The sequence below is a fragment of the Salmo trutta genome, chromosome 3 (assembly GCF_901001165.1).
Source record: "Salmo trutta chromosome 3, fSalTru1.1, whole genome shotgun sequence".
Lineage (NCBI taxonomy): Eukaryota > Metazoa > Chordata > Actinopteri > Salmoniformes > Salmonidae > Salmo > Salmo trutta.
In genome coordinates, this window is record NC_042959.1 from 1,315,255 (window position 1) to 1,327,938 (window position 12,684).

At 44.4% G+C, this 12,684-nt stretch overlaps 1 protein-coding gene across 1 annotated transcript; it reads left to right on the forward strand.

Moving 5' to 3' along the window:
- The first annotated feature begins 7,457 nt into the window (after positions 1 to 7,457).
- On the forward strand, positions 7,458 to 9,495 carry LOC115166284 (serine protease inhibitor Kazal-type 1). Its single transcript, XM_029720144.1, has 4 exons — positions 7,458 to 7,577; positions 7,860 to 7,900; positions 8,486 to 8,595; positions 8,726 to 9,495. The coding sequence occupies exons 1-4, from the start codon at positions 7,478 to 7,480 to the stop codon at positions 8,769 to 8,771; spliced, it is 297 nt and encodes a 98-aa protein (XP_029576004.1). The 5' UTR covers positions 7,458 to 7,477; the 3' UTR covers positions 8,772 to 9,495.
- The last annotated feature ends 3,189 nt before the right edge of the window (positions 9,496 to 12,684 follow it).

A 12,684-nucleotide genomic window follows, 5' to 3' on the forward strand; every position in this document is an offset into this window, starting at 1 on the left:
GGGTTGGAAGGAAATGGCACTTGATTCACATGTGTGTGTGTGTGTGTGTGTGTGTGTGTGTGTGTGTGTGTGTGTGTGTGTGTGTGTGTGATGTAATCTCTGAAAGTGCTTGTAAGTAATAATTTCATTACAAGGTCTACACCTGTTGTATTCGACATGTGACAAATACAATTTTATTTGATGTAATCTCAAATCCAAATCAAATCAAACTTTATTTGTCACATGCGTCGAATACAAGTGTGGACCTTATCGTGAAATGCTTACTTACAAGCCCTTAACGAACAGTGCAGTTCAAGAAGAGTTAAGAAAATATTTACAAAATAAACAAAAGTAAAAAAAAATATTAAAAAAAGTAACAATAAAATAACAATAACGAGGCTATATACAGCGGCTACTGAGTCAATGTGCAGGGGTACAGGTAGGTGTGAAGTGACTATGCAAAGAATCTCTGTTGACTTCCAATGCATTAAACATGTTTAATAGCAGCAGGTGTGGGCCGTGGTTCGGGTGGCTGAGGTCCTTGATGATCTTCTTGGCCTTCCTGTGACATCGGGTGCTGTAGGTGTCCTGGAGTGCAGGTAGTGATGCGTTGGGCAGACCGCACCACCCTCTGGCGAGCCCTGCGATTGCGGAGGGTGAAATTGCCATACCAGGCAGTGATACAGCCTGACAGGATGCTCTCAAATGGTTGATCGTGAGGGTCTTAAGGGCCAAGCCAAATTTCTTCAGTCTCTTGAGGTTGAAGAGGCACTGTTGCACCTTCTTCACAACACTGTCTGTGTTAAGGGACCATTTCAGGTCATCTGTGATGTGCACGCAGAGGAACTTCAATCTTTTGACCCTCTCCATTGCGGCCCTGTGGAAGTGGGCGTGCTCTCTCCGCTGTCTCCTTCATTTTGTTGACGTTGAGCGAGACGTTGTTTTCCTGGCACAACTCCGCCATTGCACTCACCTCCTCCTCGTAGGCTGTCTCGTCATAATTGGTAAATCAGGCCTACCAGTGTTGTGTCGTCAGTAAACTTGATGATTGAGTTGGAGATGTGCGTGGCCACGCAGTCATGGGTGAACAGGGAGTACAAGAGGGGGTTGAGCACAGTTGCACAGGGAGGTGTTCAGAGCCAGAGCCTTGAGCTAACTGATGAGCTTGGAGGACAGGCGCTATGGTGTTGAAGGCTGAGCTGTTGTTGATGAAAAGTATTTTTACATAGTTTTTCCTCTTGTCCAGATGGGATAGGGCAGTGTGTGATGGCGATTTCATCGTCTGTGGATCTATTGGGGCGGTAAGCAAATTGAAGTGGGTCTAGGGTGTCAGGTAAGGTAAAGGTGATATTATCCTCAACGAGCCTCTCAAAGCATTTCATGATGACAGAAGTGAGTGTTATGTGGTAATAGTCATTTAGTTCAGATACTTTCACTTTCTTGGGAACAGGAATGATGGTGGTCATCTTAAAACAAGTGAGGACTACAAACTGGGAAATGGAAAGATTGAATATATCCGTAAACACTCCAGCCAGCTGGTCTGCGCATGCTCTGAGGACGCGGCTTGTGATGCCGTCTGAGCCTTGCAATGGTTAACACTCCTTGAGAGTCATCGGGGTATCGGCTCGTAGGGGAATGTACACGGCAGTGACTATAACCGAAGAGAATTCTCTCAGGAGGTAATGCGGTTGGCATTTGATGGTGAGGTATTCCAGATCAGGACAACAAAAAGACTTGAGTTTCTGAGTGGTTAATCATGACCTCTCCAACTCTTTGTTTCCTGCAGAGTTCTTTGTTCCTGTCTGCGCAATGAACAGAGAACCCTGCTGGCTGGCTGGCTGGCTGGCTGGCTGGCTGGCTGGCTGGCTGGCTGGCTGGCTGGCTGGCTGGCTGGCTGGCTGGCTGGCGTGTGTATGTGTTTCTGCAGTGTGTTTCTGTGGGGTCAACTTCCCTTCACTGTGTGTTAGAGTGGCAGTCTGTTTCTGCTCCAGTTCTCCTCGGCCCATGCAGCCCTTCTCTCAGCAAGTTACACAGAAAACATTTAATTCTAAAATCAGCCTCTCAGGAAAAGGCCAGGGCTAACCAAACCACTCACAGCTGACTGGTTGAGATGCTGAAATCCCCAAATCCACTATTTGACATGGCGAAGATCATTCTGCAAATCAAATCACATTTTATTACAATTACAGACCAGGGGTCGCTGTTCTCAAAAACAAGTTTAAAGGAATTTATATTTACTTACCGACCTGACTAAAAAAGAACAGAGATAAAATTGAATTTTACCCATTATGGCCTTATAAATCAGTGTTAGGTCATGCTAGGTCGTGTCGTGCTAGCTTGTGTCGTGCTAAGTCGTGCTAGCTTGTATCATGTTGTGTTAGGTCGTGTCGTGCTAGCTTGTATCATGTTGTGTTTGGTCGTGTCGTGCTAGCTTGTATCATGTTGTGTTAGGTCGTGCTAGCTTGTATCATGTTGTGCTAGGTCGTGTCGTGCTAGCTTGTATCATGTTGTGCTAGGTCGTGTCGTGCTAGCTTGTATCATGTTGTGCTAGGTCGTGTCGTGCTAGCTTGTATCATGTTGTGCTAGGTCGTGTCGTGCTAGCTTGTATCATGTTGTGTTAGGTCATGTCGTGCTAGCTTGTCATGTTGTGTTAGGTCGGGTCGTGCTAGCTTGTATCATGTTGTGTTGTGTCGTGTCGTGCTAGCTTGTCATGTTGTGTTAGGTCGTGTCGTGCTAGCTTGTCATGTTAAGTGTAACCGATGTGAAATGGCTAGTTAGTTAGCGGTGGTGCGCGCTAATAGCGTTTCAATCAGTGACGTCACTCGCTCTGAGACTTGAAGTAGGTGTTCCCCATCGCGGCCTTTGTGGCGCGATGGGTAACGATGCTTCGTGGGGTGTCAGTTGTTGATGTGTGCAGAGGGTCCCTGGTTCAAGCCCAGGTTGGGGTGAAGAGAGGGATGGAACCTACACTGTTACACTAGCTTGTCATGTTGTGTTAGGTTAGGTCGGGTCGTGCTAGCTTGTGTCAGGTTAGAAGTTGTGATCTTACAGTCTGTTGCTTATTGAGGACGTCTCTGTAGGCAGCTTCTTCTCGTTTGAGTTCCATCTCTACACTGGCCTGTCTCCCCAAGCCATGGCCTGGGCCTCCGTTATGGCTGGGTTCTCCTTCCACTGGGGAGGAGAGGAGGAGACTGGTCACAGCGTGGACAACACACTGTTCTGACAGACTATACAACCAAAACTTCCTCACACCTCAAGTCTTCAACACAGGTTCTTAGGAGGATAGACAACTGTTAATGTTGTAAATGACTATTGTAGCTGGAAACGTATGATTTTTAGCACGATTAATGGGATATTTACTTAGGCGTACAGAGGCCCATTATCAACAACCATCACTCCTGTGTTCCAATGGCACGTTGTGTTAGCTAATCCAAGTTCATCATTTTAAAAGGCTAATTGATCATTAGAAAACTCTTCTGCAATTAGGTTAGCACAGCTGAAAACTGTTGTCCTGATTAAAGAAGCAATAAAACTGGCCTTCTTTAGATTAGTTGAGTATCTGGAGCATCAGCATTTGTGGGTTCGATTACAGGCTGAAAATGGCCAGAAACAAAGAACTTTCTTCTGAAACTCGTCAGTCTATTCTTGTTCTGAGAAATGAAGGCTATTCCATGCGATAAATTGCCAAGAAACTGAAGATCTCGTACAACGCTGTGTACTACTCCCTTCACAGAACAGCACAAACTGTCTCTAACCAGAATAGAAAGAGGAGTGGGAGGCCCCGGTGCACAACTGAGCAAGAGGACAAGTACATTAGAGTGTCTAGTTTGAGAAACAGATGCCACACAAGTCCTCAACTGGCAGCTTCATTAAATAGTACCCGCAAAACACCAGTCCCAACGTCAACAGTGAAGAGGCGACACAGGATTGCTGGCCTTCTAGGCAGGTAGCCTAGTGGCTAGAGTGTTGGGCCAGTAACCGAAAGGTTGCTAGGTTGAATCCCCAAACTGACAAGATTAAAATCTGTCGTTCTGCCCCTGAACCCTCAGTTAACCCACTGTTCCTAGGCCATCAATGTAAATCAGAATTTGTTCTTAACTGACTTGCCTAGCTAAACAAAGGTTAAACAAAATACAATGTACCTGGTCAGTTGAATGTGAAATAATTAGCTGGACAGTGGAAGCTAGGTGTTGGCAATTTCATAGCTAAGCTACACTAAACTACATGACCAAAAGTATGTGGACAACCGCACGTCGAACATCACTTTCCAAAATCATGGTCATTAATATGGAGTTGGTCCCCCCTTTGCTGCTATAACAGCCTCCACTCTTCTGGGAAGGCTTTAATATGGAGTTGGTCCCCCCATTTGCTGCTATAACAGCCTCCACTCTTCTGGGAAGGCCTTAATATGGAGTTGGTCCCCCCTTTGCTGCTATAACAGCCTCCACTCTTCTGGGAAGTCATTAATATGGAGTTGGTCCCCCCCTTTGCTGTTATAACAGCCTCCACTCTTCTGGGAAGTCATTAATATGGAGTTGGTCCCCCCCTTTGCTGCTATAACAGCCTCCACTCTTCTGGGAAGTCATTCATATGGAGTTGGTCCCCCCCTTTGCTGCTATAACAGCCTCCACTCTTCTGGGAAGGCATTAATATGGAGTTGGTCCCCCCTTTGCTGCTATAACAGCCTCCACTCTTCTGGGAAGTCATTCATATGGAGTTGGTCCCCCCCTTTGCTGCTATAACAGCCTCCACTCTTCTGGGAAGGCATTAATATGGAGTTGGTCCCCCCCTTTGCTGCTATAACAGCCTCCACTCTTCTGGAAAGGCTTTAATATGGAGTTGGTCCCCCTTTGCTGCTATAACAGCCTCCACTCTTCTGGGAAGGCTTTCCACTAGATGTTGGAACATTGCTGCGGGGACTTGCTTCCATTCAGCCACAAGAGCATTAGTGAGGTTGGGCACTGATGTTGGGCGATTAGGCCTGGCTCGCAGTCGGCGTTCCAATTCATTCCAAGGGTGTTCGATGTGGTTGAGGTCAGGGCTCTGTGCAGGCCAGTCAAGAAAGGGTCTTCCTCAAACTGTGGCCACAAAGTTGGAAGCACAAAATCATCTAGAATGTCATTGAATGTTGTAGCGTTAAGATTTCCCTTCACTGGAACTAAGGGGCCCGAACCATGAAAAACAGCCCCAGACCATTATTCCTCCTCCACCAAACTTTACAGTTGGCACTATACATTCTGGCAGGTAGCGTTCTCCTGGCATCCGCCAAACCCAGATTAATCCGTTGGACTGCCTGATGGTGAAGCGTGATTCATCACTCCAGAGAACGCGTTTCCACTTCTCCAGAGTCCAATGGCGGCGAGTTTTACACCACTCCAGTTGACGCTTGGCATTGAGCATGGTGATCTTAGGCTTGTGTGCGGCTGCTCGGCCATGGAAATGCATTTCATGAAGCTCCTGACAAACAGTTCCTGTGCTGACGTTGCTTCCAGAGGCAGTTTGGAACTCGGTAGTGAGTGTTGCAACTGAGGACAGACGATTTTTACCCGCTTGAGCACTCAGCTGTCCCGTTCTGTGAGCTTGTGTGGCCTACCACTTCGCGGCTGAGCCGTTGTTGCTCCTAGACGTTTCCACATCACAGCACTTATAGTTGACCGGGGGCAGCTCTAGCAGGGCAGGAAATTGACACACTGACTTGTTGGAAAGGTGGCATCCTATGACAGTGCCACGTTGAAAGTCACTGAGCTCTTCAGCAAGGCCATTCTACTGCCAATATTTCTCTATGGAGATCGCATGGCTGTGTGCTCGATTTTATACACCTGTCAGCAACGGGTGTGGCTGAAATAATTTGAAGAGGTGTTCACATACTTTTGTATATATAGTGTATCTAGCAAAGTGGTTAGCTTTGTAATTAGATAGCTAGCTAACTGGATTGACTGTTTATGAACTTCTATTTGTACCACCACATGGAAAAGCAAAACATGAGTTGAAACTATTGACCGCATGCGGATCACAGTGCAACATCCCCAGCCTTCCCTGTGGCTCAGTTGGTAGAGCATGGTGTGTGCAACGCGAGGGTTGTGGGTTCGATTCCCACGGGGGCCAGTACACAAAAAAAAAAAAATGTATGAAATGTATGCATTCACTACTGTAAGTCGCTCTGGATAAGAGCGTCTGCTAAATGACTAAAATGTAAATCCCCAACGCAGCGACTGCTTCATTGACAATGAATGACTTCCGCCACAACGCCTAGTTAAATAAAGATTGTATAAAAAAAAAAGAAAAACGCAACTTATTTTTTTTTGACGCATCTGATGGACATGAGGCTTGATGCTCTACGGTCAATGCAGGCATCTGATCGACCATGGAAAGCCTTTTAGTTCTATCGGGGAAAAAACCAGGCCCTGATTGGTCTAGAAGCTGTTTTCGCTGTAGTAACCATGACGCCCCCGCAGATACCACATGCCCATAACAGCTGACTACTGATAGGCTGATGTTGTTGTTATAGAATCAGTGTTATCTAGAAAGGCTACACAAGCTGTTCCTATGTTCCCATACTATCTTACATATTATGTTCTCCGGATATTTTGAGGGGAATAAATTGATGTAAGTCACGTTGGTATGCTTAATCACAACATTCTCACAAAGATACAGGACACACTGCGACATGTCTCTCTGAGTGGTGTTCCCACTAGTTTCCATAGCCAAATTTCATTCAAATGTAAGGTTAAGAGGGTTAGGCATATTTTAAGAAGATATATTGTACAAATAGTCGGGGTTAATGATTTGTGACTGTGGTAACTAGTGACGAACCAACTTCTTCAGGATTGGTGGGTCCCCCGCGGGACGGTTGAGCTAATGTAGGTTAATGCGATTAGCATGAGGTTGTAAATAACAAGAAAATGTCCCAGGACATAGACATATCTGATATTGGCAGAAAGCTTAAATTCTTGTTAATCTAACTGCACTGTCCAATTTACAGTAGCTATTAGAGTGAAAGAATACCATGCTATTGTTTGAGGAGAGTGCACCGTTTTGAACATGAAAAGTTATTAATAAACAAATTAGGCACATTTGGGCAGTGTTGATACAATATTTTGAACAGAAATGCAATGGTTCATTGGATTGTCTAAAACATTGCACATACACTGCTGCCATCTAGTAGCCAAAATCTAAACTGCAGCTGGGCTGGAATAATACATTATAGGCTTTCTCTTGCATTTCAAAGATGATGGTACAAAAAAAATACAAAAAAACTGTTTTTTTTCTTCTCTTTGTGTTATCTTTTACCAGATCTAATGTGTTATATTCTCCTACATTAATTTCACATTTCCACAAACTTCAAAGTGTTTCATTTCAAATGGTATCAGAATATGCATATCCTTGCTTCAGGGCCTGAGCTACAGGCAGTTAGATTTGGGGATGTCACTTTAGGCGGACATTGAAATAAAGCGGCTGATCTTTAAGCGGTTGGGGTGGAGACCTACAAGGTATAAATATGGTTCCGGTGGTTGGGAGCGTCACCTGCCTACGCACCTTCACACCGGAGAGAATGTGGAACTTTACACTGCTGACGCTGTGCCTTCTCAGTGTTGTCGGTGAGTGTTGTTCACCTTGACTTTTACATAATTAGTACCAAATGGCAGTCAAATAGTTGTATTAAATAACAATAAAACAACGGTCCATTAACCTCTAAGAGCAGTTTAGACAGACACACAGTAGTCGATACTTCCAGCGAACTGCCTTGATGACCGACGCGCATATTTTCGACTAGAGAAAACATGAACCATTTTGTTGTTTTTAGATTGAAACTCCTGGAAATAACATCCTGACGTTAAATCATGAATTATTCTCCGATTTAATATCGCTCTCTGTTTTAGTTTTGATACGAGGAGCGAGTCTCCCGGACGGCACCACAGAGGTAAGCAGGCTGAACGCGTTGTTTACTCCGTGTAGTGAAAGGATATGCGTATTTCTAAAACACGTAGCTCGATGTGCTGCATTAGTTCATGTAGAACAGTGGTATGGTTCTTCCTCAGGACAACATTCAATTGTTCAACAAGTACACCCGTATGTTTACAGTCATTTCCTTAGTTGACGTTAGTCAGGGCTGTATTCATTAGTTGGATTCTGTTGCGTAACGTTTTTGAAACGAACAATTTACTCCGTGTAAAACGTTTCCAAGAGTAAACTGTAATTAGCTTCCATTTGCAAAACGTTTTGCAACAGAATCTGACTAATGAATACACCCCCGGGTGGACTGTGCCAGCAAGAAACGTATGGTTTGTTCCCTGTTATACACTGTATTATAACCCTGTTCTCTTCATATGGTGTTATACCAGTACACTGTATTATAACCCTGTTCTCTTCATATGGTGTTATACCAGTACACTGTATTATAACCCTGTTCTCTTCATATGGTGTTATACTAGTACACTATTACCAATACCTTGCATTATTTATTGAGACAAGTCCTTTATTACATAACCTGGTCTTTGTCCAATAGGCTGACTGTTCCCAGTACAGCTTGCCCATGTGCCCCCGTAACTTCGAGCCAGTGTGTGGAAGCGACGGCACCAGCTACTCTAACGAATGCATGCTGTGCTTTCAAAACATGTAAGTATTCAACTTAGACGTTCAACTGACTTCTCTTGCTCTGTGCCTGTCTTGTTCGGTCTGCCTGCCTTGTTTCGCTCGGTGTTTGTTTTTTAAAACTGTTTTTATTCTGCTCCGTGTCTGTTCCCAGGGAGCGGAAGAGTAACATTCTCATCCAGAATAAAGGAGAGTGCTGAACCAGACATGACCATCGTCTCAGTGAGCCACCAGGCCTCTCAACATTACTTTAAATCATTTCCTGTTGCCTTGTCAAAAACACTGACTTCTATTGCTTTCTAAATGCTGAGGAGTCAGTAAGTCACAAGTGCCTCAATATACTTTGAACTGTTTTCCTCAACACCTGTTTCCTTCTCCAATCCTTATGGGTTCCTGTCTGTCAGTCTTCTGTGGAGCACTTAACCCTTCACTACCTAGTCTTTAAGACTTGTGTAGTGTACTACTTGGTGGTAAAATTGTATTTTTAAAATGGAATAATATTAATTGTGCCTTTTTACGTGTCCACCTATTTTATCTGTAATTAAAACAATTTTAGCAAAGTTCTTTGTCAAATGGAATGTTCTGGATGCCGGGCTGAAATGTGGAGGAACTGGTTCTGAATGACCCATGACGTCGGGTTGTTTTTGTTTAGTCATTATGATTCCTATAAAGGTACAGTGGGAATGGAAAACAATGTCATTTAAAATACAAAAGGATAAGATGTAATACATTTTATAGTAAGGCCGTAGCAAAAAATTAAGGGGTCTGAATACTTTCTGACGGCACTGTCTATACGCCTGCATGTAGTTGAATGTTTAACTTGGTTAGTGACGGCACCATTCATTGCATATTGATTCCTATGCATCATAGAATAAGTTTTCAATTTAATCTGTAAAGCTGAAATAAAATTAAATTTTATCACATGCACTGACTACAGTGAAATGCTTACTTACAAGCCCTTAACCAACAATGCAGTTTTATGAAAGTACCTAAGAAAATAAAGAGCAGCAGTAAAATGACAATCTACAGGGGGGTACCGGTTAGTTGAGGTAATATGTAGAGTTATTAAAGTGACTATACATAGATGATAACTGAGAGTAGTAGCAGCAGTGTTGAGGGGCAATGCATATAGTCTGGGTAGCCATTTGATTAGATGTTCAGGAGTCTTATGGCTTGGGGGTAGAAGCTGTTTAGAAGCCTCTTGGACCTAGACTTGGTGCTCCGGTACCGCTTGCCGTGCGGTAGCAGAGAGAACAGACTACGACTAGGGTGGCTGGAGTCTTTGACAATTTTTAGGGCCTTCCTCTGACACCGCCTGGTATAGAGGTCCTGGATGGCAGGAATCTTGGCCCCAGTGATGTACTGGGCCATTCGCACTACCCTCTGTAGTGCCTTGTGGTCTGAGGCCGAGCAGATGCCATACCAGGCAGTGATGCAACCCGTCAGGATGCTCTCGATGGTGCAGCTGTAGAACCTTCTGAGGACCCATACCAAATCTTTTCAGTCTCCTGAGAGGGAATAGGTTTTGTCGTGGCCTCTTCACGACTGTCTTGGTGTGCTTGGACCATGTTAGTTTGGTCATGTGGATGCCAAGGAACTTGAAGCGCTCAACCTGCTCCACTGCAGCCCCGTTGATGAGAATGGGGGTGTGTTCGGCCCTCTTTTTCCTGTAGTCCACAATCAACTCCTTTGTCTTGATCATGTTGAGGGAGAGGTTATTGTCCTGCCACCACACAGTCAGGTCTCTGACCTCCTCCCTATAGGCTGTCTTGTCGGTGATCAGGCCTACCGCTGTTATGTCATCGGCAAACTTGATGGTGTTGGAGTCGTGCCTGGCTGTACAGTCATGAGTGAACAGGGAGTACAGGAGGGGACTGAGCACGCGCCCCCGTGTTGAGGATCAACGTGGCGGATGTGTTGTTACCTACCCTTACTACCTGGGGGCGGCCCGTCAGGAAGTCCAGGATCCAGTTGCAGAGGGAGGTGTTTAGTCCCAGGGTCCTTAGCTTAGAGATGAGTTTTGAGGGTACTATGGTGTTGAACGCTGAGCTGTAGTTAATGAATAGCATTCTCACATAGGTGTTCCTTTTGTCCAGATGGGAAAGGGCAGTGTGGAGTGCAATGGAGATTGCATCATCTGTGGATCTGTTGGGGTGATATGCAAATTGGAGTGAGTCTAGGGTTTCTAGGATAATGGTGTTGATGTGAGTCATGACCAGCCTTTCAAAGCTCTTCATGGCTACAGACGTGAGTGCTACGGGTCGGTGGTCGTTTAGGCAGGTTACCTTCAGTGTTACAGATTCCATGATAGAAATACGAAGGTAATGGAGCACGGCATATTCGCTGTTTTACCGTAACGTCTCCACTACAGCACGAACTATGCCTCTAAATGTCAATCACGCTGTGAAAGCTGAGCTTCTGTGATGTGGATTGAATAGAGGCCTAAGTAAATGTTGTCATAACATTAGCATTACTGTGACCTCAAGGATTTGACCTGTTGGAAATATTTACCTGAAATGTCTGGCTGTTTTGTTGAGGCCTGCCTACATTTCTTAGTGTGTTTGAAGCGTTCTTCTCTCTGACTCTGTATAGACACCTCTTTAATGGCACATTCTATGTGCAGAATTATACATTTTTAATTGATTGCCTTAATGTTTCAAAGTATATATTTACAGTTTCTTCAGAAAGTGTTCATACCCCTTGACTTATTTCACATTTACTTACAGCCTGAATTCAAAATGGATAAAATATTTTTCTCACCCATCTACACACAATACCCCATAACGACAAAGTGAAAACCATGTTTTTAGATATTTTTTGCAAATTATTGTATTAAAAATTAGATACAGAAATATATAATTTACATAAGTATTCACACCAATTTGCTATGACACCAAATTAAGTTCAGGTGCATCCAATTTCCTTTGATCATCCTTGATGTGTCACAACAACTTGATTTGAGTCCACCTGTGGCCAATTCAATTGTTTGGACATGATTTAGAAAGAAACACACCTGTCTATATAAGGTCCCACAGTTGACAGAGCATGAGCAGAGCAGAAACTATACCATGAAGTCCAAGGAACTATCCTTAGATCTTTGAGAAAGAATTGTGCTGAAACATATATATTGGGAAGCGTATAAAACAATGTCTATAGTGTTGAAGTTTCAGAGAGCACAGTGGTCTCCATCATTGAGAAATTGGAAAAAATATGGAACTACCCAGACTCTGCCTAGAGCTGGCCGTCTGACCAAACTGAGCAACCCGGGCAAGAAGGACCTTGGTCAGGGAGGTGACCAAGAACCCAATCACCACACTGACAGAACTACAGAGTTCCACGGCTGAGATGTGAGAATCTGCCAGAAGGACAATAGTCTCCATAGCACTTCACCAATCTGGGCTTTATGGAAGAGCGGCCAGACGGACACCGCTTCTGAGAAAAAGGTACATGACAGCACACCTGATGTTTGCAAAAAAGGGACGTGAAAGACAGAGCATAAGGCAAAAATATTCTGTGGTCTGATGAGACTAAGATTTTAACTCTTTTGCCTGAATGCAAAGCGCTATGTCTGGAAAACCAGGCACATCTCATCACCCACCTAACGCCATCCCTACCGTGAAGCATAGTGGTGGCAGCATCATGCTATGGGGATGCTTTTCAACGGCAGGGGACTGGGAGACTGGTAAGCATAGAGGGAACAATGAATGGAGACAGATACAGTAAAATCCTTGATGAGAACCTGCTTCAGAGTGTAAACGACCTTAGACTGGGGACGAAGATTTACGTTCCAACAGGACAATGACCCCAAGCATACAGCCAAAGCTACGCTGGAATGGCTTCAGAACAAGAATGTCAAAGTCCTTGAGTCGCCCAGCAAAAGCACAGACTTGAATCACATTGAAAACCCGTGGAAAGACTTGAAGATTGCTGTTCACAGCCGCTCCCCATCTAATTTAACAGAGCTTGACAAAATCTGCAAGGAACAATTGGAGGAAACTCCAAATCTAGATGTGCAAAGCTGATACAGACATACCCAAGACGACTCAACGCTGATACAGACATACCCAGGACGACTCAGAGCTGATACAGACATACCCAGGACGACTCAAAGCT